Source organism: Podarcis muralis, chromosome 6 (genome assembly GCF_964188315.1).
Source record: "Podarcis muralis chromosome 6, rPodMur119.hap1.1, whole genome shotgun sequence".
Taxonomy (NCBI): domain Eukaryota; kingdom Metazoa; phylum Chordata; class Lepidosauria; order Squamata; family Lacertidae; genus Podarcis; species Podarcis muralis.
In genome coordinates, this window is record NC_135660.1 from 33,322,778 (window position 1) to 33,350,401 (window position 27,624).

The 27,624-nt window shown below is 41.6% G+C and overlaps 2 protein-coding genes across 8 annotated transcripts in view; both read left to right on the forward strand.

Moving 5' to 3' along the window:
- The window catches only part of NMNAT3 (nicotinamide nucleotide adenylyltransferase 3), a 35,402-nt gene extending 20,208 nt beyond the window's left edge, over nucleotides 1–15,194 (forward strand). For 5 of the 7 annotated variants that reach the window (XM_028731026.2, XM_028731033.2, XM_028731027.2 and 2 more), the window contains 3 exons: nucleotides 2,335–2,518; nucleotides 7,466–7,575; nucleotides 13,381–15,194. In XM_028731026.2, the coding sequence (XP_028586859.2) occupies nucleotides 2,335–2,518; nucleotides 7,466–7,575; nucleotides 13,381–13,790 (704 nt within the window). In that variant the 3' untranslated portion in view covers nucleotides 13,791–15,194. Of the gene's footprint in view, nucleotides 1–2,334; nucleotides 2,519–4,217; nucleotides 4,565–7,465; nucleotides 7,576–13,380 lie in introns of those variants that run through there. The other 2 variants (XM_028731032.2, XM_077929946.1) reach the window with 2 other exon arrangements.
- A 2,153-nt stretch (nucleotides 15,195–17,347) lies between these two features.
- Nucleotides 17,348–27,624, forward strand: part of RBP1 (retinol binding protein 1) — a 34,022-nt gene continuing 23,745 nt past the window's right edge. The window contains exons 1-2 of the mRNA XM_028731036.2: nucleotides 17,348–18,218; nucleotides 19,473–19,651. Coding sequence (XP_028586869.1) covers nucleotides 18,146–18,218; nucleotides 19,473–19,651 — 252 coding nt within the window. The 5' untranslated portion in view covers nucleotides 17,348–18,145. The remainder of the gene's footprint in view (nucleotides 18,219–19,472; nucleotides 19,652–27,624) is intronic.

A 27,624-nucleotide genomic window follows, 5' to 3' on the forward strand; every position in this document is an offset into this window, starting at 1 on the left:
ACACATTCTTTCACATTCAAGACAGCTAACCTTACATTTAGAATGGCTGCAGAATCAACATACAAGTCAGGCATGCTTTTATTTTTCTACCTCAGGCAACAAGAAGGGGAACTACTTTTTAACTTTAATTGTAGTGAGCATGACCTGGAGTAATTGGTCAGCAATAAACATGATGCCACTTTATGACCTCATTTCAGTTTTTTGGTTGTTGTTTTTTTCTGTAATAGAAAGGTTTGCACTTTCTATTAAAGTGTAGATCTGAAGTGAGGCCATAAATTACTCTGGCAAAGTCTAGAGTGCCCATTACTGGAACCTACTAAAAAAAGATTAGAAAAATCATCTATCATGGCTAGTTCATGTATAGCCTCTACTTGCAAAAAATATGCTAGAAAACATTCTCAAGCATCTGCTAACCCTGAGATTTTGGGAAATGTCAGAGCAATCATTTGACTCATGCCAAGAAGATAGATAAGGATTTTGCTACTTTATTATAGGGTGAGGGCTCACATTAGGCAATAATATTTTTTGGAGATCTTTTCCTGGATACTGGCAAAATTTACAGCTGGTTAAATTATAGCAAGAGGAGCTTTAAAATTCATAGGCTGCTCTAGCCTAAAATGAGCAGCTCCAGCTAGAAAGTCAGATGATAATGGGTTGTGTTCAGTGTAGCCCTGAGGTGGATTCCAACAGTGCAAATATTTCTTCTTGAACAATAGAATGTTCTCCTCCTCTCCTCCCCCCGTGCAGCCTCTAAATGTGTTTCAGTGGTTCTCCCAACTACCCAGAGCAGATTTGGGGACCACATGGGAGGAGAGGGGCAAATCCCATTGTGCTAACACTAATCCTTGCCACTGGTGCAGTTATTTTGCTGAGTACCACCCAATAGCTGTAAGAAAGCACAAACTAGAGAAACCAATAAAGCATAGAACTGCAGTGATGAACTGTGGAGCACATAAAGAAGGCAATGGGGGAGGTATGGTTGGCTGAGTGGTGGTATGCACATCTTGCATTACCGTATTTTTCGCTCTATAAGGCGCACCAGACCACAAGACGCACCTAGTTTTTGGAGGAGGAAAACAAGAAAAAATATATTCTGAATCTCAGAAGCCAGAACAGCAAGAGCGCAGTGAAAGCAGCAATCCCTCTTGTTGTTCTGGCTTCTGGGATAGCTGCACTGCCTGCATTCGCTCCATAAGACGCACACACATTTCCCCTTACTTTTTAGGAGGGAAAAAGTGAGCCTTCTAGAGCAAAAAAATACGGTAATTTGGTCCCAGATCGAGTCCCCAGTATCTCATGAAGGACCCCTCAAGATCTGAAGAGCTGCTATCAGTCAGCAGACAACGCTGCACTAGATGGACCAGTGGGTGAACTTGGATAGGTCATGCAGCTTCACATGTTCACAATAAGTAATGCTATATATTTGATTAGTTGTAGGTTGACATTGTTGCCAAAGTTAATCCATGAAAATATTTGTGATCATTTATTTAGCTAGACATTTTCATCCACCCCAAAGTGTTGGGAAACAGATGGATGAAAGCTTGTCTTCCTGCAGGCTTCCCTTGCTATTTATACTTGGATAAATTTGATAACTTTTAGGAAAACATCATATTGACTTTCCCCAACCTCAATTGAGGACATTAGGGCCTGCCTTGAAAATCTTATTACATCAAAGATTTCATTGCACTGTTGAAGAATAAGGGCTTCTGTTTCCATTTTAATTAACGTGGTCAATCATATGGATGGAGATCTTTGTCGCAGATAAGCCCAATTAAAGATTTCTCTTTTTTTCTTTCATAGCATTCTGGTCTTGGTCTGAAAAACCTTTCTTATTAACCATTTTCTCCCTTGACTCTCCTGATTTGCTTTACTGTGCACTATTAAGCAGAGTGGCAGAAAACATCTACAGAAACATGGCATTATTCCTTCAGCATGTGGATAAGGCATGATAATCTTGTTAGCTAGTATGCATCAGATACTAAGAAATAAACACTGGTCAATTAAAACATTCATCAACTGCGCTATCTTGAAACTGTTCTGGTACAGTTGCTAGAACTAAAAATTCATTAGCCTTATCTTCAGTCTGTCTAATCCTATGCATTATAAATGAAAAATGTTTCTATTTGCAGAAGGTTTTACACACATCCACTTTTCCTTTTAGTACTATCTAATGGAGTTGACGCTTCAGTAATAGAACTTAGAACAGTTTAATCGCCAAGGAGAGGGAACAATGCTTTTTATTGTTTACATAATTTTCATTTCCTCATTTATCACCATTACAAAACAGATATACAAGGACTGTTCCCCCCCTTTCTGTTTTCTCCCTGTACCAAGGAAAGTACCGAGTGATTGGAGGTATAATTTCACCAGTTAATGATGACTATGGAAAGCAAGGTTTGGCAGCAGCAAAGCATCGCGTAGCCATGGCTCAACTTGCACTGGAGACCTCCGACTGGATCAGAGTAGACCCTTGGGAGAGTGAGCAAAGGCAATGGAGTGAGACTGTAGTGGTTCTCAGGTAATGATGATGTCTCTGTGTGTGTTCCTTCTGCATTGGATAATCAAAAGAATCATGGGGTATCTCAGATAAGCTGTATTTTAGGAATCTTTTGCCAGCACTACAAAATTATACGCCAAGGGCAGAATGAGCTAAGGAAATTCAAGTGAGTGGGGTCTTATGCTACATTTTTACAAATCTGGGCTTTCGGTGTACCAAAAATGTCTTGAGAAGGATTAGGGGAAGTGTAAAGCTGGCAGGCTGCTTTACAGTGAAGAAGTGGCTGATCTCCCAGGGAAGGAGCCAAGAGCTTTTAAAGGGGTACTGAAGCCCACCAGGCCACTGGATGGTTTCACACATACACAGTGCGGAGGGTTAAATGGAAAGTCTGGAAGCTGTATTATCTTATTATGTATATTTCATTACAACAATAACCTTCCTGAGTGAAGAATACTCTAATCACCGTATACAGTTCCAGTCATGGCATAACAGGAAAAGCTAAATAAATATTTTTCTATTTTAGGTTATTGCTAGCTAAACATGCATGTTCTTCAAAGCCAACAAATTAGGCCTGTAGCTAATTTGTAGGTAGGGGAGCAATATTTTCTCATAATCTTTGAGTCATACCTGTAGAAATAAACTTAGATTTTTTTTTTTTTTTGTAGAAGCTCTCCCTTTGCATCAAACATGTTAGTGTGCAGCAACTTATCACATGTACTAGGTAACTTTTACCTAAGCCAGTGGTGTCCAAACTTTTTTCAAAGAGTCTGATTTGATGAAGTAAAGGGACGTGAGGGCAAACCAAAGGGCCAACCAAAGTTGTTGACCTTTTATTTAGGGTTGAAGTTGTTGAGGGGTTTTTAAGGATTTTACCCCAGGAAATAAACTGCCACAGGGGCCGGATTAAACCGACCAGCGGGCTAGATTAGGCCCCTGAAATGGACTTCGGACATGCCTGATCTAAGCCACTGTAAACATTGAGTGAAAATATCCTTTGGTGTTTGAAAACTAACACTTTTTAACCAAATGGATGAACTTCAAAGGTGAGTCCAGTTACCCTCCTCGTAATGCAGTGTTCCTCTCCAACAAGAAGGCTGTATAGATATTTCTACCAATCACTTTATTAAAGTGTGTGTTACGTATTTACAGCTCAGTTCTGTCTATGTTTATTTCAGAATTGCCATTGTATTTTGTGGAGCTTACTCACCCTTAACCTGGGAGTAAACATCCCCCTGTGCATAGGAATACATTGTTAATGTACTTCCTCTAAAGAGAGTTTTCCCCTCCCAATCTACAACAGGTTGTAACACTCATAAGCATCTGAACTAGGGATGTCTATGCACATAGACCTTGCCCTTTAGGCATATATGGGTATCCCTGAGGTCCTGATGGTGCAGACTTCAGTTCCTAGGAAAGCCTTTGTGTGTAGAGAAGAACTATGTACTCAGGCTTGCCCAGCTATACCCATCCATCCCTAGGATGTTGGGGGTGGATCTGGGGTAAACTGTGATGTTGGAAGCAGGGCCAGCTGCACAAAGCCATTGTCCCTTTCTCAGTGTGAACCCCTTCACTAACATATGAAGGGACCTGTGAGATACATGGTGATGAAATGGTACCTCCCAGCTTTCTGTTGCATTGTCTGAGGTTCATTTCCAGCCATGACTCTCTGATGTCTGCTTCATCCAAATGTCTTTTGGTAGTATTTTTTTCTTCCTTCCAGACAGATGCTGTTCGCTTTCCTGTGATTAAATTTATATTCTGCTCCTCATGCCAAGTCTCTTGTGCTTTCTAAGGCTGTGTGTTGAACAATCTGAAGTCCTTAGAAGACCCACCTTGGATTGTGTGTGGTTTTTTTTGCTTCATATAAGGAAAACTTTGTCTGGCATTGTCATCATTAACAAAGATGGCTTAGAATAGGTGTCTGAATGCATTTTTCATTGCTGTGGCATGGCAGACACAAAACTGGAGGGCTGTGTCAAAGCTCATTTGATCACAGGAAGGCCTGTATCCTTTGCATACTTCAGTGTTTTTGTCTTACATTTCAATAAAACACCTATGCAGATCAAACGTCTGTCAGTCTTTCACTTGTGAGACAAGGAAGGCTTTTTCTACAGGTTAACTCAGCTAGGGATCCTGGATTTCCTTCCGCCTGTCCTCACCCCCCCCCCAAAAAAAAATCTGGGTGCTTTCTTGAGTTTCGGCTTGCTTGCTTCAGCCATCTGACATCTTTTGATATGCATCAGATTAAAATAGTGAACCTAGTTGTTTGCTAATGTCTGGCTTCTGTAGGCTTGGGTACGTTGCAACAAATGTCACTTGGATATTTTCTCATTCTGTAGTTTTTGGATATTCTTGTCATATTCCTGCAGAACTGATTCACCAAAGAAGCCAAAATTCTCTTTCCCAGAGTTCATCTCAGATGTCTCTCTACCTTTTTCTCCCGTGGAGCTAGGAGGCACAGTCCTTCTTTTAGGCACTTGTACTTTTGGCTTCTGAAGGCACTGAAAACCTGCTTACCATTCTGTTGTGCTGATCCTTATGCTAGTTTACAGTGCAAGGATTATTCTGTTATTCCCACTTACTTTTTCTCTACGGAGGCACATACTCTTGTTCCTGTCTCCATGCCTTGACAATTATTCATGTCTGTCACAGATCATATTCTAGTTCTCCAATAATGGCATTGCATCTTGCTTTATCATAGAATTGTAGAGTTGGAAAGCACCACAAGGGTCATCTAATCCAGCCTCCTGCAGTTCTGGAATCTAAATTAGATTATTATTATTATTATTATTATTATTATTATTATTATTATTATTATTATGTTCCTTTCTCAGTCTTGACAAGAAGGAATTGCTGTTGATTCTACAAAATATACGGGAAAAGAAATGATTTGAGAGTTCATGCATGCATTTTTCCTTGTCCTGTAAAAATTACAATGTTCAATTAATGCTTAACAGATTCTGCTAGGCAGTTGTCACAAGCTGCTTTGCTTAATCTTTGAGGACTTCTATAAATAAGTAAAATGTCTAGTGATGCTGCATCTGGAAAGCATCAACACCAGACTTTGGGAAGAGGTGTTGAGAATTGTCAGGAGAGAAGGGGAAAAAAACCTTCTATTCAAGTTTGCAAGTATGTTCTTTATGCTTTAAAAGCTAGGCAATATGATTAGATTGACATACTGCTTGCTGAAAGTGCAAAATATAATCAAACTGAAATCTCTGTACAAAATGAATGTATATTCGTCACATAGCTTGGTACTTTCTGTAATCCTCAACTCATACTGTGTCTCGGCTTGGCTGGACTCTTTCTATGCAGCACTCCTGACACTGATCATATATCTAGCTGAATCAAACTGTGAGAATTACAGCGGGCAAACTGCATCTCCAAAGCTGGTGCTTTTTTCTTATTCTTAATTAACACTGTATTATTATTATTTCTTGGGATTTCTTATTTGCTTCCACCATGAGGTTCCAGAGTGTATATCAACATTTTAAAAAATACAACATTAACATCAGTTAAAACAAATCAGCATTAGTTGTGATGTATCTAACTTACAGTACAGCCCTATACATGTTTACTTAGAAATAATTCCCCCCATCCACGAGCTTAGTAGAACTTACTCCCAGGAGAGTGTAGATATAGATAGGATTGCAGCCTTAAGATGTCAAGCTTTGGCACATCTCCCAGTAGAGGAATGCAAGAGGAGGGAAATCCTTCTTCCTGTCTTTAACATTTTAAACAGCTACAACACTGTTGCTTATTCAGGTGTGAGGAAGTTCATATGGAGGTGAATTGAGCTTGTTCTTAACCTTTGTAGGCCTCGGAATAAGTTTGGCACATTGCTTGCAGCTTGCTTAGAGTGTAGCTCTACAGTTGTCTACCGGTTTTGGCAACCATATTCATTGTGCTCACTTTACATTCCTTACATTTGGATGCCTGTAGAGTAGTGGGTTCAATTTAGAACAAACAAACCAACACTGAATGGTATCGGTTCTGATTGTAGAAGAAAACTGCTCCTGGAATCTAGCTGCAGGCTTGTGTTTGAATTTTTCAGTATTCAGCTCCATGGTGGGTCTTGAACTGCTATCAACTGGGAAATGTGAGGACACGATTCAGCATGTCCCAATCCAGCCTTCCCCAAAGGAGACCAGTCACATCAGCAAGGAAGCCTCTCGACGCAAATAGGCCACATGGGAGACACTTTGATCCTTGTAAATAGGATCTGGGTCAGGCTTGTCACTGGTCTGGGCAACTAAGAAGCTTTGATGTCACTGTTGGCTTCAGGCCACTTTTGCCTCACACCCCTGAGCATCTGCTTTACCTATCTCCTGACAAAGCTTTGCTGTGCTGAGTTCCTCCATTTGTTCCCTTCCATATTTCTATGTTCTCACCTTTTAGAAAGCTCTTCCTGGTTTCCTTGCCAGCCTGGATCCAAACAACTGTGGAGCTAACTAAGCAGTTCCTGTTATGTTGTTGGTGTCTCCCATTCAAAAGAATAAAAAGTAAAACATTCTATAGGACATTCTCAAAGAAGAACTTCGAGCCTAGTCAATGACCTTTTTTGTTGTTCTCCTCTTTTTGAAATTGGAGCGATTATTTTTTTTATGTGACCATTTTGCAGCTTATTCTGTAAATGCCTGAAATCTTTATTACATTTTATTGTGTGTTATAAAGCTGAAGTCCAACAAAAGATACTGTTTTACATGCGTTATATCTCCTAGAGGAGTAAAAGCAACATTAAAAAGAAATAATGGTCAATCGAAGATGTTCAAGTTAGGACAAGAATGTGAGCCGCCATTGACACAAATCTTGCAATGCACAGAATTAATATGGCAAGTTCTCCAGCCATCTAATTAAGCCCTGAAGTACACAAAAGCCGATTGAGTTTTAGAAACTGAAAGTGCAAGATAATCGCTTTGTGTATCTCTGAGAGGATTACCTTACACAGAGCCTTTTATTTTAACACAGGCACCATTACAAAGAACTGCTTAAATCACACCATATCAAGGAACTGCCCGGAGAAAACAATTGGCCCATAGAAAAGGCTGCCGGAGCATCGTTTGCTTCATCACTCACAGGTTTGTTACTGCTTTCGGTAGTGTTCCTTGTGTACATGATAATGCCTTGCACCTTTATCAGATTAATACCCATGCCTAAGTAGGAAAATAGAGCATTTATTTATGCTTGTGGCTGGAGCCAGGGGTCAAAAGTTGGGAAACTAATGCTGTGGGAGATGTATCTGATGCAGCTTCCCAGGTGTGGACACAGGAATTGCTGGTATCATGGTGGCTGGTTCTGCCCTACCAACTACCTGTGGTTCGTTAGCATGCCTCAAGATTTCCCTCGCATCCATTGCATATACAGCATGTGGGGAGCTCTCTCCAAGCAGCTGACAACTTTGCAGGATTTGCAATCAGAGGGAAATTTATTTCTGTGTGTTTAGTTGTACATGTCAGTGTACAGAGGTAGAGCCTGCCACAGCAATGCCATTGCATCACTGTGTGCATTCATGTTTCACAAACAAATGAAAGAAAATGTCTCAAATTGTAGTTTGAGAGCCTGTGAAGCAGTACAGTAATGAATGTGCGTAGGTTGTGTCATGACCTACCTCCCTGAACACCTGGAAAATGCTACGGATTCCAGTGATGCCGAAATTTCAATTTAAAACCACAACTATGCTTTTTTGTTTTAATTCCCAATTAGCTCCCTTTCTAGCCCTTTTCTCTTCCTCCCAAGTTTTGCTCGCTCTTCCCTGCATGTACTCCTAAATGAGCTTTTAATTCCTATTTAGTAAGACCCCAACAGATGTTCTTCAACCACCTGCAAGCAGTGAATGGTTTTAGCTTATCTCTCCCAAGCTAGGTTTAATCCCTCCCATGCTGTTGACAGGCTTGCCTGATGCTAAAAATTTCCATATGTACCTTGCACAATGTGTTAGTAACTACTGTTATCCCAGTTGTCCCGTGGATCATAGGCCAGGGTCATATACATATAGATATATGATTTGTATTTGCAGCCTGCCCTTTTCCAAATAGCCCCAGTACAAATTATTATTAAAAATCGTAAAATAAAAACACAAAACTAACCAACAGCAAAGTTAACAGGAGTATAGAAAAGCAATGCAGGATAATGGAAGAGCATCCATTCCACCAGTTGTCAAAAAGCCTACAACGATGGTGCAAGACTCACCTTGGAGGGGGGGTTATTCCACAACCATGAATTATGCTGACTTTCCTCTAACATGAGGAAGTCCCTTCAACAAATGGAGGGAGCCCTGGTTCCAACCCAGCATCTGCAACACCCCTTTTACTTAACTATTTCTAAATTATATTTCCTACGCTTGCTTTAAAAAACAACAACAAAACTTAAGGAAGAACTTTTTGTAGAGAAAGGCAAGCTCCGCTAAGCATGCAGAGATTTAGCTCAAGAAACAAATTTTGAAAGATCTCAGATCATTTTTTATTCTTAGGCTTGTATTCAGCAAGGTCCTACACAGAGTAGACCCATACCAATAACCTAAGTTAACCTCCATCAATTTCAGTGGATCTATTTTGACCAATACTAACAATAACAATACTAACTACAGTGAGGGGGGACAGTGTTTGATCCACTGCTAAATTTGCCCGTTTGCCCTCCGACGAAGAAATGACCAGTCTATAATTTTAATGGTAGGCTTATTGTAGCTGTGAGAGACAGAATAACAACAGGAAAAACCCTTAAATCACCCTCTATTCAGTGTCATGCCATTACATTAAACAGAGGGAACGAAAGAGACTGCAGGGTAAATAGTGGGGGTGCAGATGGAGCACTCATGGGAAATAAGCTTCCACACCTTAGTTTTTACTCCGGCAGCGTACATTGAAAGGACAACATCCAGCAGGTTGTGCAATGTCTGACTGCCAAAAAAAGCCCATCCTTCAAGACTCCTTAAAGGAGTTTCCGGGGGGTGGGTTGAATGATCTGTGGCATACAGAAGCTTTCTTCAGCTCAGCTAAGAGAGAACACACTCGTGACTGCAAAACATTTGTCAACCAGGAAATATTATAATTCTTCTCCAGCTTGGATTTCAATCTGAGCTGGAGAAGAACTCAGACCCTTGTAAAGCTTGCATCTCCTTTGAGATGGACTTTACTGAGTTCTCAATGAGCCTGGCTTCTCTGAAATCTCTACTTTCTTGTTAGTATAACAGCAGCCTGCCATTTTTGAGAACATCTCAGTTATTTGCTATTTCCTTTTGAAAGGTCCTCTGAGATATTTACAAGGGCTGCTATCAGTTTAAAACGCTTTCTGCTTCTGTGTAACTTATTTTAGTAGGTCTTCACATCTCCGATAAGGGTCACTGAGTTTAGCATCACATACAAAGTAGTCTTTTCCTTTTTATAAGAGACCCTTGATCTTTATAATAATAATAATAATAATAATAATAATTTATTTATACCCCGCCCATCTGGCTGGGTTTCCCCAGCCACTCTGGGCGGCTTCCAAAAGAATATTAAAATACTGTGATACATCAAACATTAAAAGCTTCCCTAAACAGGGCTGCCTTCAGATGTCTTCTAAAAGTCTGGTAGTTGTTGTTCTCTTTATTTCATTTCAAATTGAACTTGGGCAGATAACCTGGTTGGTTTCCTACCTGTTTTGGTTTGAGAGTTTTGTCTCTTAATGAGACCTTGCAGGCTGTTAAAGCTAGCTGCTTTGTGCTGGTGGCAGTTTCTCCTTTACCTAACTCGGTTTTCCTTTCTGGCAGGGTATTATGGAGTATTAGAATAACTTTTTTGCTACCAGTATTGATTCAGATATTCCATTCATAGAATAGAATCATAGAATCATAGAATCATAGAATCATAGAATCATAGAGTTGGAAGAGACCACAAGGGCCATCGAGTCCAACCCCCTGCCAAGCACGAAACACCATCAGAGCACTCCTGACATATGGTTGTCAAGCCTCTGCTTAAAGACCTCCAAAGAAGGAGACTCCACCACACTCCTTGGCAGCAAATTCCACTGTCGAACAGCTCTTACTGTCAGGAAGTTCTTCCTAATGTTTAGGTGGAATCTTCTTTCTTGTAGTTTGGATCCATTGCTCCGTGTCCGCTTCTCTGGAGCAGCAGAAAACAGCCTTTCTCCCTCCTCTATGTGACATCCTTTTATATATTTGAACATGGCTATCATATCACCCCTTAACCTCCTCTTCTCCAGGCTAAACATGCCCAGCTCCCTTAGCCGTTCCTCATAAGGCATCATTTCCAGGCCTTTGACCATTTTGGTTGCCCTCCTCTGGACACGTTCCAGTTTGTCAGTGTCCTTCTTGAACTGTGGTGCCCAGAACTGGACACAGTACTCCAGGTGAGGTCTGACCAGAGCAGAATACAGTGGCACTATTACTTCCCTTGATCTAGATGCTATACTCCTATTGATGAGGCCCAGAATTGCATTGGCTTTTTTAGCTGCCGCGTCACACTGTTGGCTCATGTCAAGTTTGTGGTCAACCAGAACCTTACCAAAAATAAAAAAAAGGTTCAAGTATGCTACAGAAACTGAATCACTCTTACTGGAATTGCAGTTTAGAAAAACCATTATCAGTTGTGAAACTGCAAGATCATTATTTAACAGTAGCCCTCAAAAGTCCAAGGAAGTTATATTCCTGTTTCTTGTCCCTCTAGACTTGATTCTATCAGCAACCTTCTTTAAAAAGCCATTTAGTTGTTCAATTCTGGTTTCAAGATTTGATGCCTTTCTGAAGAGAGAGCCTTACGCTGTTCTCACAATTTTTTAAAATAGACATTTTAATGTCGGGAATGATGGATGATAGTGTGTTGTATGTTGCTTGACCATGTTGGCATTTGATGTTGGTTGTCAAAGAGGGCTGCTTGTATCTTTATTCAGAGGGAACCTGCTAGATAAATCTCTACCCCAAGCTTCAGAATATGCTTTATAGTTTGGATTTTTCCAAACACACACATCCTATCATCCATCCATCTATCATCTATCTATCTAAATTGGTGTGGGTGTAACCCCTGCTGAATCAGTCTAGTCTAGATGCCTGTAAGAATCTCACAAGGAGGACCTAATTTCAACAGCTCCCTTCCCACTTGCAATTCCCATGGAACAGGGGCAGCCTCTCTTTTTTGTACATTGCCCTTGTAAGGCTACAAGGCACACTATATGTGTGGGTGGGGAAGTTGGCTGCCCCCATATGTACATGGGAACCACACTCTTTTTCTCTGTACAATCACTGAGGAAATAATGGTTTGTCATAACTAAAGTATCAACTAAAGCATCAACACAAGAGAAGGAAACTGGTAGATTCTACACACATATAAAAAAACACACTGTGAAAATGCTTTTTTAAAAAACGTTTTGAAAAATACATTGAATTTGGCATACCTCACTGTCACCATCTAGTGTCACATTTGTATATTGCACTTTACATCATTTTTAAAACGTTTTATTTGCAGCTGTAAAGCAGAGTCTTGTGTGTAACTATGTGTTGCAATGAGTGAGATAGTGAAGGAATGAATGCATATTTGCATGACTGTACCTCTAAATGTTTGCTGGAAACTCTATGAGTTTCCCATTTTTCAAAGAATTTAATCAAGGGTGGTTACAAATGGGAAGGATTGTGCAACCCAGTGGGAGTGGTGTGCATAGCATCATTTTTTCCTACTGGAGCTCCTGAAGCAGCCACATGTCTCTGCCCTGCCCAAAGGTACCTGTACTTCTTTGGGCATGGGAAGGTGGTAGAGCCAGTGTCCTTCAGGTCTTAATGTGTGTTCATTTCCAAAACTGATAAATTATTGACCACTTTCAGCATGAGCTCAGAGATGGTCATGCATTGCTACATGGAAACTTTTGTTGGAAACCCAAATAATCTGTAACTCCTTGCATTACAAGTTGGACCTATCCACATTTGTAGCTGCCTCTGTTGAAATATGTGGATCAGTCCTTAAAGCTTGAACAGATTGATTGCTCCAAAATTTCAAAATAAAATTATTAATAGTAATAATAAGCAACCTGTATTTTGTTATTGTGGAGATCTTCCTTAGTGTGCATATTCTTATTTGAAAAGCAAATTAAGATGTATAATAAGTGGGCTTAAATGTTCACTCGTTTTCTGGAAACCTGCATTCATATCCTTTAAAGAAGGATATTGCTGGAGTGAGAAGGAGTCAGCCAGGGCAGCAATTATTATTAAGTTCTTGTAGAAGCTAATCTGAAGAAAGAGCCTGAAAAGACTGCATTTATTTACTTTATGAAGAAGATGAAAGGAGACAGAACGTGTTAGAATCACACACCAGAAAAAATAATGGTAGACAAAGGCAGGGAAGAAGCTAGAAAAGAAAGGTGTTTCTAACATGCCTCAGAAGTGAAACAGTGTTGGAGCATGCCTTATTTCAGTGGGGAGGCTGCTCCCAAGTGTTGGTGGCACAACAGAGAAGGCTTTGTTCTTGGTTGTTGCTGGATGAATGTGTGCACAAGCAGGAGGGGTTCTGAGAATGACTGCAGGAACAGGTGGGTCCATGTGGGTAAAGGCATATGATGCCCATTTGCAATTTGAAATAATACACTTTATGGAGGATTCTACAAATGCACACTATACCTTTAAAGCACATTCTTTCAGGGAATCCTGGGCACTGTGGTTTCTTAAGAGTTGCTGGGAATTACAACTCTGTGAGAGGCAAACTACAGTGCCCAGAATTCTTTGGAGGAAAGAATATGCTTTAAAGGTTTATTGTGTAAGCAGCCTTAACTTCAGTAGATTCTAGCAGGATGCTGGTTGAATTTTAAGTGTGTGTGCTCATATAAACTACAAATATAAATGTACATCTAAAGGGGATGTTTCAGCAAAAGAAAATAATGCGAATGATATTATGTTCTTGCAGTTGTCCCTGAGTTAAAACTTCTGTGTGGAGCTGATGTTCTGAAGACGTTTCAAACACCTAACCTCTGGAAGGAAGAACACATTTTAGAAATAGTGGGAAAATTTGGGTTGGTTTGTATTAGCCGCGTTGGCAACAATCCTTCTCAGTTTATCTCTCAGTCAGCACTTTTAAGCAGGTACCAGCACAATATCCACTTGGTTAGCGAGTGGATTCACAATGAAATCAGTGCCACAAACATAAGGCACGCCTTGCGCAAAGGGCAAAGTGTGAAATACCTCGTTCCAGATTCTGTTATTTCCTATATTAAGCAACACAATATATACACGGATGAGACTGAACAAAGAAATGAAGGGGATTTGCTGCAGCCTCTTAAGCGATATTGTTCTGTCGTCAGCCCTCTTAATGACTGATGGTAATATGGGGCTTGTCCTCACTTCCACTTATCCTGTGCCTAGAAATCATGGGTCTGAGTGGGTTTCCACTTTTCCTATGATTTCTAGGCATGGGTCCGAATAGTACTACCTTTGCCCCACCTCTTTCCCTCAAAAAAGCCGCTGTCAGCACCAAATCAGGGCAAATGCCAATTCAGAGAAAACCTGACTGACTTTTGCTCCAGTTCAGCTGTAAGCCCGTGAGTTTTCCTGGGGGAAAGCAGCAGAGCAGGTAGATGTGTGGTTGAGCCCTAAGTTACCTGCTTCTCAGAGTGACAATCCTAAACAATATGCCTATAAAGGAAAGTAAGCTTGGTTGTGATAATATGAGAGTAATCCATTTTATGGAAAAATCCGTCTGCGCCAGTCAAAAGCTGTGGTGAAGAACTGATGAATGAGCCTATCTCTGTTCACAAAGGGACTTCCCCACTGACCTTCAGCGTTGGAGACAGTTTTGCACACTTTCCTCTTGTTGAAATGAATGAAGAAAAGAGTCCTCGTTCCACCTGATGTTCCTTGCAAGCACTGGAGTCTATTTATAGGCACTGGAAATCTAAAACAAGGACTGCCTGCTGCATTTGGTTTCTGACTTGCCATCTGTTATGCGAAGAAGTTTATCATTTTAAGTATCACTATTGACAGTGAATCAAAACAAGCTCCCATATCACGCGATCCTAAACAATTCACTTGTAAGTCAGCCCCATTGATTTCCGTAAGATTTACTTCCAACGTTGTGTGGTGTGGGATTGTGATGTTACAATCTTCTTTTGTTTCTTGGTAGCTCAGCCAATAAAGCATGAAACTTAATTAAACTCAGGGTTGTGGGTTTGAACCCCATGTTGGGCAGAAGATTCCTGCGTTGCAGAGCATTGGACTCAGTGACCCTTGTGGTCCTTTCTAACTCGACAATCCTATAATTCTATGTCTGGACTTTGTTTGAGGTTTTTCGTTTCTTTCATTTCTTTTTGGATGTTGTGAACTATTTTTGTAAGCCTTTCACCACATCGCAATGCCACAATGCTTTCAGTGTCTTTACTGCAAAATTGTCAAGCCGTTGCCTGCAGTCCCACTTACCAGCACTGGATTTGCAAGGACACCTTCCTCCACCCTCACTTCATAAATGGACTTATAATATTTCTTGTAAATTGTATTTTAGCACTGCAGCATTTGTGTTTCTAAAGACGCAAAGAGAGAAAACGTATATTTTTCTGTAGCTGACATCTTTACATCTGTATGGGTGTTTCACAAGCTCTTCTAATAAATTCAGGGGGTGGGAGCTATATAAGGTCTTTTAACTCTGCCATTGTGCTGAAAAAGGTTCCCAGAGTGGCTTACAAAGTTCAGAAATAACTTGCAATCCAATAAACAAAGACCAGGTGTGAATTTACAATCTCAAATACATGACACAAAAGGAAAAAAGGTGTGGGAGGGAGAAAGCAAAAGACAAACCCAGATACTAGTTATTGGTTACAAAGTTCACCAGGCAGAAATTAAGCAGGTCATGGAGCTGGATCTAAGCACAATGGAAGGGCAACTGCTTCCAGTCAGGCACAACAGATTTGCAGTGACACAGGTACTACAGCAATGCAGTTTTCTGCCATGGGGCACACCTGCTCAGCATTTAACAAAAGAGAGGATCCAGCATATTTCATCTTAACACCAGCCAACCCAGAAGACACAAGTTGTGCGTTCCATTACTTCAGGGCAATATTTCAAAGGAGCATTGTCTGTATGTGGTTTGTGCCAGTAACATAAGTCTAGCCTGCCTTCCTGCTCAAACGCAGGGAATCATCTATAAAAATGTCTTCAGCAACCTCATTACGAAGAGAGAAGAATACAAGTCAGAATTCTGAAAGATGCTTCTTTCCTCTGGCCTACTCAGCAGTTCAGACAATGTGTGTGAGAATAAAGAGACAGCCCCATTGTCTCTATCTCCATTGGTTCTACCCCAGATGCAGGATTGTCTGAAGGGGGTTTCTTCACATGTTTGGCTGAGTACGCTTACACAGTATTCCTGTGACCAATAACACTGCACAAGCAGGATTCTAAGTACATCTGGCATGTAGAAAACTCCCATTCAAACCTTCCTGCTCAATGTGAGATGATAAGGGATGGTGCTTTGGGGGGGCAGGTATTGACACATCCACTCCCTCTTTGAATTTCTTTTGTGGGTCTGCTATCGTTCTGAAATAATCTGGTGGTTGCAGAATACCATATAAAAAACATTGCTTTTCATACAGCTTCATAAAATACCTATTTTGCATGTGACTTTTGCACATAAAATACCTATTTTGCATGTGAGCAGATTGTACCCCTCAATTTCTACATTCCTCTCATGAGTCTCAACCCACCAGGTTTCAGTAATGCCTATTAGGTGATATTTGCCATCCTGCATCCTTGCTTGTTTCCCATACTCTGTACATTTGTGTAGAGACTACTGAAACCATGAGTCATGCCTTTGCACACTGCTGCCTCTGTCCCCCTCCATAGGGAGTCAGCTGCTGCCACCACACATCTCTTCCTTCTCTGGTGAGCAGCAGGAATCATTCTGTACACTGTATCTTCCACTGCCACCTTCCTTGTTCTGAGGTATGCAACCACTCTACTTGCTCCTGTAGCCTGAGGTGAGGGCATGAAATCAACACAGCCTGGTTCCTGGCAGTCCTGCTTTTTTGTGCCACATTCCTCCATCTCTTGCACTGGGTGATCCTTCTAGGGGCCTGCATATCTGTTCCAGGACTGTCCACTCTGGTACATCAAAGCTCCAGCCCCACACTAGTAAATTAACACAAGTAAGCAAGTTTATGTTATTCACAAACACCATTGCAAAGAAGCCAAACTCGTGCAGCTAATGGTATATGGCCCACAAATCCATAAATGGGAGGCGCTGGCATAGAGATCCAACCCCATATTAAGTTGTTTTCCCTCCTATCATGAGATGGCGCAGCTCCTCTGTTCTCTCTGTCTTTGTGTGTTTTAAATTTAAAAATCACCCACCACTGGCAGATTTTCTCTTGCCAGATTTTCCCCTTGTGCCACAAATTACTTGGGCTTTGTTACTCAGGATTTTAAAGGCTTCTCTGGGGATCTCTCCCACCACCCCTCGGCTTTCAGAATTTCTTAGATATTGGGTCGTTGTTTTCAGCAGAATGCCTATCAGATGTTAATGGGGAGAGTTTGAAGATGGGTCGTTATTTTCAGATTTTTTAGGTATGTGAAATAAGTACTGTGTGACTCTGAACTAAGCATCATCAAATACATATGAGAATCTGGATTATTACAACCTGCCACCTTGCGCCCCATGGGAGAAGGAGCTAGCCTTTATCCAGAGGCACAGCAGCTAATGCCCTGGAATTCTTAACTCAATTAATTTAACCTTGAGCTCATGCTACACTGAAAACTATTTGTTCTGCAGCGTGTTTGAAATTTCCCTGCTGTATTCCTAAGTGATGAGAAGACTTTACGGTCTCAAGTGATTCCTTTCGAGCAGCAATGTATTGTTGAATAATGCAGTACTGCACGGTGTGTGTGTGTGTGTGTGTATGCACGCCACCCCCAGCTTACTTGCACTGAAGTTAATAGGTTTCTGTGAAGGACTGCTTATTTCTCAGGCTGCAAAAATGTCGCATTATCTCAGCTGATTAATAAAACATTCTGTCCTGCTGGAGATGCTGGGTGACAACTGAAATCGGGGTGCAAGTCCAATACTAAAAGGCTCAATGAGTAATGACTGGCTCTTTTCCCGCCATCTAATAGCCATCTAGTTCTGCTTCCCAACACCTATTGCCCAGGGATTCCTTCATAAATTTAGCAATTCAGAATGCAATTCCTTTTTTGCGGTAGAACTTTCATGCCTCTTTGGAGTACAGGTTTGGAAGACAGAGGGCAACGATCTCAGATGATCCAGAGACTATAATTTGCCACTTCTTGAATCACCTAGTGTGTCCACTGCATACAGCACTAAGATATGCTGTTGGTGTATCAGGAGAAGCCATCTTTTCTTAGCCGCATGGAAGGGAAAGAAGTTAAAATCGAAACTCAGCTAATCGGTGGCCATACAGCCATCGGTATAGAAGGGCAATGACCTCGTCCATTTAAATCAAGCCATCCTGCTGTCATTAGCAAGCTAAAAGGTTCAGATATTTGGGGGGATTTAAAGGTAACACTTCGACGCTAATCGGCTTAAAGGGACTAGCATAACTACATGGCCGGAAGAACAGATAAAAGAAACCAGAGTTCAGACTTGGCCTCAGCAAAAGGCTCTGAGCTGTATGGTGCAGAATTAACACACAAGTTGAAAAGCTTTGATATTGACGAGGACACAAGCACCAACCATGCCTGCCGATTTCAATGGCTATTGGAAAATGCTCAGCAATGACAACTTTGAGGAGTATTTGAAAGCATTAGGTAAGATTCTTTTATTTATTTAATTTAATTTATTATACAACCGTAGCTCCATGCCTTCTACGCTTGGGCTGAATCTGATTCTTCTGTAGCATCAATCACATAAACGTTCCACTTCACTGTATATGGCTTTTGTATGAAAATATTTTGGTTTTACTGAGTTTCTTTATTAATATTGCCATGTCTCTCTCTATATATTTTAAAGTGCCTCACCGATAGGAAGAGCAAGAAATAAAATCCAGAAGTTAAGTCTATATAAGCATAAATAAACACTTCTGAATTATCAAAATTAATTATCCAGAAGTTATCATACATTGCTGGTGTTATAGCAAGCCTTTTACCTCAGGAAGTGTACAGTCTTAGGGACAGAAGAAGAGTAGCAGAGCCTGAACTACAAATTTGATTAGGAAACTCATGGAACAGGTATTTTATACCTATAGTAGCACTTCTTAAGTAATAGTTTTCAGTTGAATGTATTTTTAAAGTTCTATAACAACTTTCACACATCCACACTAGACATGGCTTATCCCAAAGAATCCCAGGAACTGTATTTTGTTAAGGTTGTTGAGAGTTGTTAAGAGAACCTCTCACAGAGCTGCAAACCCCAGCACCCATAGCAAACTATGGTTCCCAGGATTCTTTGTGGGAAGCCATATTTGTTGAAGTGGTATGACAGTGCCTTAAAATGTATATGTGAGCTTAAGGAAAGGCGAAGGAGAAGGGTTCTGGACAGGCATTTAGTCAAAGTAAACAAGATTATGCATATTAGTTGTCATACCATCAGGTGAAGCACATACAGCGGTACCTCAGGTTACATACGCTTCAGGTTACAGACTCTGCTAACCCAGAAATAGTGCTTCAGGTTAAGGACTTTGCTTCAGGATGAGAACAGAAATCGTGCTCTGGCGGCGCAACAGCAGCGGGAGGCCCCATTAGCTAAAGTGGTGCTTCAGGTTAAGAACAGTTTCAGGTTAAGAACAGACCTCCGGAACGAATTAAGTATTTAACCCGAGGTACCACTGTACACAGATGAGTTGATACGTAAATTCAACAAAATCCAAATTGCTTGGCCCAAATCTTAGGCAAAAGTATCTATATATGTTTACAAGATTATCATTTCATTCTGTGTGGGGATAAGTATTAAAACTTCCTCACTTTGTGTTGAACTACAAGTTGTTTTTTTAAAGAAAATTTTCAGAGCTTCTCCAGAGGTTTGATCTTTACAGAACTCTTTTCTGGTCTCTTTCTTCCCTTCAGATGTAAATATTGCTGTGAGAAAAATAGCTAATATGCTCAAACCGGACAAAGAGATCATTCAAGATGGCGATCACATGATCATTAAGACACTAAGCACTTTTAAAAACTACATCATGGATTTTGATATAGGGAAGGAATTTGAGGAGGATTTAACAGGGGTGGATGATCGCAAATGCATGGTAAGAATGAGTTCAGCAACTGTTTCATGACCAAAAAAAAAAAAAAAGCTTCCAAACTCTGCATCATGATGGTCACAGACATTTTGCTGTGGTTCCCCCCCCCCCCCCAGGAAACTGTGTTTGACAGCTGTATTTAGGCAGAGTCTCAGACTCAATACAGACTTTACCTCTAATAAATGTGTTGCTAGACATTAAGTCACTGTCTTTTATTCAGGCTGCAGTCCTCCCATACACATTTTCCTGGGAGCAAGTCCTATTGAACACAGTTGGAATTGTGTCCTGCATGCATAGGGTTGCACTATAAAACTTGAATTATATACATTTGATACTCGGTTGGGGGGGGTTGAGTGTCTCTGTTTTGTTTTATAAAGTAAGTAGTTTCCAATCCTGATTTGGTCAACACGTATGCTTTATTGCGTTTCTGTTAGACTTGCTTGTTGAAATGGTGCTGCTGGCACAGTATGATCCCACTCATCTTGTGTCGAGTAGCAGAAGCAAGGCAATTGCTGCTTCTTGCCCACCTTTTGCTAACAATTCCGAATAAGCCCAGAGAGACAGCACATGCTTTAAACAGCTATTTATACCAGAAACAGAAGCATCATCCTTAACAGAAGTAGACAGCACCAAGAATTCTCCCCTGTGAGCTCTTAGCTTTTGACAAGGAAACAATACTGTGTGGCTCATAAGGAGGAATACCAATTAGCAGCACAGTCTCGCTAATACCAAGCTGCTTAGCTGAGTCAGAGCCTGACTGCTGTCCTTTCATTTACTCTGAGAGCAAGATACTTCTAAAAGAGTAAAGGTTCCCAAAGTGAAAATGCACAAGGTTATCTGATTGAGGGAGGCATTTTTAAAAAGAGAGAAATTAAAACAGTAGACTCTCATAGTGAGGTGCTCCCTGCTCTAGCCTTGGAACAGCAGAAATTTCCTCTTTGCCCCATGACAATGGAAAAATGGAAGAATTTTGAAATACAAGGAAAGGGGGCATGTGTTGCCTGCCCAACTAGGTAGGTTTGGCTACCAAACAAGAATGCAAAGTACAGAGAGAATGCTTGTTTCAGCAATAGCCCTCATCTGTCATTTGGAAATAGGAACAGGTGAATCAATTCTGGTTTCTCTCAGTTTCCCTCTTTTCCCAGCTTCCACTCTGGTCAATATGTAAATTATGTTGTTTTAAACAGGGGTTGTGTGTGCGCTGCTCCTTCCACAGGTACAGGAACATTTTTTCATCTGAGGGTGGGTGCATTCAAATTAATGCCAGTCATGCATTGATATGGGGACATGTGTCAGTGTCTAGGATTTAAGGCTAGCCAATGTTCTTGAAAGCCCATTCACATGTTGGTAACTGATCATCTAAAGAGGGCTAATGTGATGCTGCAGTTCAGTCTGTTGGAGAATCTGGTTTTTTCAGGCCTTTTAGCTCTATTTTTTAGATGCCATAGGTTCTGCACATCTCTATCCCGCTGGTTAAAGTTGAAAGCTGGGAGCTCAAAATCCAGTAGTGTTAAATGCAGGATAGATTTAGGTGAGAAAGCTTAGTTATTTCTTAAGGTCTTGGCATGGGCATATTTGAGGAAACAGCATTCACTTAAAAACAATCAAGCAATGGCCAATTAGTGCAATTCTTCACTGGGTATATGCTCAGTCTTCATCTGATATGCCAGAAGGTGCAGATTCCAATGGTCATGCTTCAAGTGGCTTATCTGTACATTTTATACAAAGAATGATTGACCACAAAAGCTTGTGTAGGAGGGCTAGCCCACGCAGATGTTAAAATCAAATGGCTTTTAATTATTTTTTTAACCAGTGGCTCCCAATTCGCTAAGTACTGTGGACCCCCTGTTTTTCAAAATCCAATCCTGTGACCCCCTACTTACTTATTTTGACATCTCTGTGGTGGTTTTTGTTATGTGGGTGGTGCCATGGACCCCCAAGGTAGGTTACGCAGACTCCCAATTGGGAACCACTGCTTTAAACAGTTCGGACACCCAGATACAGAACCCACACACAATGTGGCTAATAGAAGCAAGGTCTGAATATGATTTGCCATTGCTTATATTAGCTGCATTGTGTCCCTTTGATTGGTAGTCTAGAGTGCCTTAGATCCATTAGTGTTGAGCTGAGTTATTTTTGGCATGAATGGGATCTGAAACTAGCTGCTTTCATTTCATCCATTAAGCATTTCACAATGAAAGATGAATAAATTCTATAGTATTAGAATTATTTTCTGTAAAAGACAGCAGTTGCAGAGTTTTAAAGATTAGACAACCTATTATATCTTCTGCTTCCCAGTAAAATAAGGCACATATTGTCAAATAAACTGAAGATAGAGCTAATGCTGTGTTTCCCAACCTTTTTCTGACGGTGCCCCCACCCCCAGAGACGTAGCCAGGGGGGCAGCTGCCCCACAATAAGAAAAAATCAATACAAATCTGAGGTTCTGTCCCACCCTAAAAAAGCCTGCCCCCTTAACAAAAACCCTGGCTATGCCCATTCCCTCCCCCAGCCTACTGGTAGAAAGGCAGATATTTAAATATTTTGTTTGTAAACAGAACACGTTTTATTTATAATATTTTTATAATTTATACAAGATACAATTACATAAAATGATAGGAACATAATGAAATATTGTTGGAGCAGAAAAACGTAGAAACATGGAGGTGGAAGGGACCCCAAGGGTTATCTTTCTAGTGTAACCCCCTGCAACATAGGAAGCTTGGCAAATGCATCCATGACAGATGGCCATCCAACCTCTGCTTAGAAACCTCCAAGGGAGGAGAATCCAGAATCTCCCAAGAGAGGTCCATCTTCCATGTATTATAAAAAGTAAACAACCCTTACTTGACTCCAGTTATTTGACACGGAGGGGGAAAGCTACAGATAGCAGTCCAAAAGCTGCACAGGGAGTTCTGTATATATGGGGGAAATTTAAAAAGCAAGTGGTCCTCACTGATCTGGAGACCTTGTCATCTGGGAGAGCCCTGGCTGCCTAGATAAAACTCTATAGCCCCACATGTCCTTACCTGGGAGTAAGGTCCACTGAACTCAATGCGGCTTTCTTCTGAGTAGACAGTAATTTACTAGATGCAAGTCAGCAGCAGCACCAGACGACCCCACTTGGCTAGGCTCTGGGGTGGATTTCACCCCACGCCTTGCACAGCTGGGCCAATGCTGCTGACGGGCCCCTACGCCCCTTGGCAACATCCAAAGGCCCCAATCCTAATTGCCCCCTCCTTCTGGAAATAAACCAGGACTGCTTGAAGAAAATGCCTGTGGCAAAAAGCAGCGTTAGGCCGCCCCCTTACCCACTTGCCAGCCAATCAGAACTTTTTAAAAAGTCCTTCTCACTTTCCTCTGCAGCCCCCTAGCCTTGCTCTGTGCCCCCCACCCACCCATTGATGCGACTTTCACCTGTGGACCCCTTGAAATATCCAGGGGGGCCCCAGGGGGCCATATGGCCCTCATTTGGGAAACACTCAGCTAAGGAGAGGCAGGAACGGGTCAGATTAAGGTGACTTGGGAGCCCTGGCACAGTCCCTGACCCACCCCCACTCAAAAGGAAGAAGTCACTTCCCATTGCCATGGGGTGCTGCTGCATACTGAGGAGGAAGAGGGCAGACTCAGAGGTCTGCTACACACTTCACACCTCCCCTTTTTGATAAGTGACAGGGACCCAGGAAAGCAACAGGTCCACCACCCACCTCTTTGGGAGTGTAAGGAGCTGCAAAGGGGTAGGAATTGAAAGTGCTGTGTGGGGTTAGGGGCTGAAGAAGAATTAAGGGATTGAAGGAGCTGTGAGGGGCTGGGAATTTCTTGAGGGTACGTGGGGTTGGCGAGCAAAGTGAGCAGGGGTGAAGCCCTTAGTAGTACAATAACCAGTGTCTGCATTTTAAGACTCTCTCAAACCATAGGTAAGCAGTGGGAGCAGCCTCTGCGCCTCCCCCAATCAGTGGCAGCTCTTGTGGAAAAGCAACGTTATTTTTCAGCAAGCAAAAGATGGCTAAGCAGTGGTTAGGCTTGCTTCCATGGGGACTGCACATTCCCTTAGAACAAAGATTAAAGGTATTTTGTTAAGCATTAGAAGTAATGTACGCCACAGGAACAAAATCAAGTTGTCTTCTGTGAGATTTAATGCCCATGTTTTCTGGGGATACAGTTGCTTCACATCACCAAAGTACAGCTTCCTGCCAAATTGGAACTGACTAACCCAGCCTTTCCTTTGATACAGCTGCTAAAATAGGTTGTCACTTAATTTTGTTCATTACTTTCTTTTTCTCTCTGAATGGTTGAAACCCAAGCTGTTTCCATCCTTTACTTGATGAACAGAAGTCCTAGGCCTGCAGCTCTGCCACAAGGGAGGTAGTTAAGGAATCACTTGAGGAAATGTACTGAGAGTCACATATAAAATCAAGAGTCCTGGCTCAAAAGCAGAAGTAGCACTTGCTTGGACTTTGGTGCATAACCTCTGTGCTCAGTTTAGTCCTCCTTAATGTAGACCCACAACACATACAGACATTTTCATTTTGAAAGGGCGCTGAGCTTATACCATCACCCCTCCTAGTTCCAGACTTGGTTAATTTCCTATATGCAGTCTGCATAGATGGATGCCAATTCCCCAGGGTATCTTCTTGAACTACACAGTTGCCAAACATGTCCAGTGCTGACATGAAGTGAAGGGCATGAAGCAGGAGTCGATAATGCAGATGAGCTGTGCACAGGTGAGCTGCAAGCAAGCTGCCGGCCAGCTCTGTGGAGGCTCCTTTTATTGACACAATATGCAAACCCAGGCAGATACATTTTGGGCTGTGACCTTTACACATCTTCCAGTCCCAAGATCGTGGGGTGGTACAAAGTTATTTTGGCACCTGTTTCCGCTGCGTCATTTTCCCCTTGCACAATGTATGACGAAAAAGACAAAGGTCTCAGAGACAAAGGTCACAGACAGGACACGGCAAACTACTGAGACCGCAAAAGGGTAGACAGAGGGCAACATGTTCAGACAGCTGTGGCTTTATCTCTGAGGGGGAGTGTGCTCCGCACGCCAAGGTCATGCATGCAGACAGCTGAGGCTGCCCGCAGGCGGAAGTGTGCTCCACAACCCAGTGATCATTCCTACACTGACATACATAGTCATCTCCTGTGCAGTATCAGAAAGCCAAGGGATCCTCAGAGCTGTTCTCTGCTAATTCCACAGCTCATACCTGCTAATATTTAAAAGTATGGAAGCAAATAGTTTGGGTAGTGGCCTCACTGATACACACCCAACTCTCTCTCTCCCTCTTGCAGTGTAGCATAATAGTGTGACAAAATTATAATATCATTACATATCACTTTGCTGCTTGGGTCCTGTGCAGCTAGCATTTATCACCATGCTTTCTGAAATGCACGGTTGGGGCCATAGCAAGTAAACACGACTGCAGCAAACAAGAAACAGTGGTGATTGTACCATGTGCAGGTAATTCTGTGAAAATATATCACTAGCTCAAAACAGGAATTATTAGCAAGACTACAATCTCCTGGGATTTAGGATCTAGTCACATGACTATGAAGGCACAGGGTGACCATAGAGAAAGCCTGTACATTATGCCTCTTAGTCTATGGATATAATGCTGTGCCTAGGTTTTGATTCATCATGCGTGTTGAATCATTTGCTGTGATAATTGCCCATGGTGGATACAACAAGTTTGCTGCGAGTTGAAAGCACTGCATGCAGCCTTTTCAGTCACTTCCCATGACCACCGCTAGGCCCTTAATGAGGACAATATTATCCAGCCATTTCCGTAGACAGGAAAGCAATAACATGACTCCTAATTGCTTCCAGAATCAGAAATCAGTTTTGGGAAAGATGAATTAGAAGAGAAAATGCAGCTACTGCGCAGAACCAGCATGAAGCAAGTATAGCAAGAGCATGCAAGGGAAGATATGGGATAGTAACTAGCCCAACATTTCTTTTAAAAAGTCAATTAAATGTCTGGTCTTTTTGAACATGAAATGTCATTTTGAAAATGTGCATGACAAAAAAAAAAGAGAAATACCACAATACAACTTAATCACTAATAGAGGGAGCATAGGGAAAAGGAAACTCCAGTTACAGTCCTTAGTATATCATGGCTGACTTTGTGAGACCATTAGAGTAAAACAGCATGAAGTGAGGCTCATTAACACTTCAGAGAATTTGGATATGAAGGTTGTCCAGCTGAATCATGGGATTAAAAAATTCATCTTTATTTTGTTTGGAGGATGGTCAGAAGCTTGAAGGGTTTGCACATACGAGGAACATGCCACCGTGCCATTACATTTATATTTTTTTAAAGAAGAAGAAGAAGAGTTTGGATTTGATATCCCGCCTTTCACTCCCTTTAAGGCGTCTCAAAGCGGCTAACATTCTCCTTTCCCTTCCTCCCCCACAACAAACACTCTGTGAGGTGAGTGGGGCTGAGAGACTTCAAAGAAGTGTGACTGGCCCAAGGTCACCCAGCAGCTGCATGTGGAGGAGCGGAGACGCGAACCCGGTTCCCCAGATTAGGAGACTACCGCTCTTAACCACTAAACCACACTGGAAATCCTTGGTTGCTGCGCTTGCTGAGTAAGTTTGGTTGCTTCCAGATGACCTGTTTATGGAGCATCCATCCTGATTTGTTTGTCTAACCCCCCTGCAAGCTTTGTGCAATCTTGGCTCTTTATCGAGCATCCAGTCTGATTTATTTCTGGGAAGGTTATACGATGTTGTATCAAGCAAATTGTCATTCCATACTTTCCAGTGCATTTCCCCATCACTTTCCTTATTGCAAGTAGTCCGATCTGGGGGCTGGGCAGGTTTGTTACATAAGAGCACCAAATCATCTTTAATTGCACAATTTGAGATTGATTGTTTCTATTTTGGGATGAGATTTGTTTGGAAAACACGCTTAGTTCATACTCATGCCCTCTTAGATTTTATTGGTTGTTGCTTCTTCAGAGGGTAGGACCTGAACCAATGGATTCAAGTTACAAGAAAGGAGATTCTGACTAAACATCAGGAATAACTTTCTGATGGCAACAGGCTGTTTGACAGTGGAATGGACTCCCATGAAATGTGGTGGATGTTTTTAAGCAGTGGTTGGATAGGCATCAGCCGTGGATGCTTTAGTTGCAATTCCTGTATTGCAGAGGATTGATCTAGATGACCCTTGGGGTCCCTTCCAACTCTACAAATCTATGATTCTATTATTCTGTTGATCTACTGTACTTGAAAAGATTTGTTATGGTCAACCTTTTTTCCTTCGTTGGGCCACATTCCCTCAGGAATAATCTGATGAGGGCTGCATGTTGGTGATGGGCAGAGCCAGTAGCTAGTTATGGGTGGAGTTAGAAACAAATGATCTGGATTAACACATCTGGAATGCCACCCTGCCTCCATTTTTACCATGGCTATTTCAGATTAAATCCCCCCTTTTATGCAAGTCTAATCAGAAATCAACCCCACTGGGACTGATGGGGTTATTCTCAATTAAATATAGAGGTGGTTTTTTAAAAAAGAAGTACAACAGATATAGATACTTTTCTGGAAAACAAGTGAAAGTAATTTATTTCTGACCATAACACACTATACACAGAGAGAGCAAGAGCGCACAGAAGCCTTCCAATTCGTCTTCGGGCAACTGTGCGGGAGGGCCTTCTTTTTCCAAGCCAAGAATGTTTTCAAAAAGCCATTTATTTTGTGAAATACAATACCGCCCATTCCAGTTATTTTGAAACCACATAGAAAGGGTGGGGGGAGGTACTTCTAACAGCAGTGGTGTGAAATAAAGTGTAAATTAACAGGAGGGAAGGAACCTGGATGGGGTGGAAGAACAGGGCAGCTTCAGTAGTAGTCGGTGGGTGCATAAAATGAGATTGGAGGCTGCAGGAAACCCACCTGTGCTATATACAGTTGCTTAAGGGGATACTGAAGCATGCAGGGTTAGCTTGTGTGCTAATGTGGAGAAATTTCC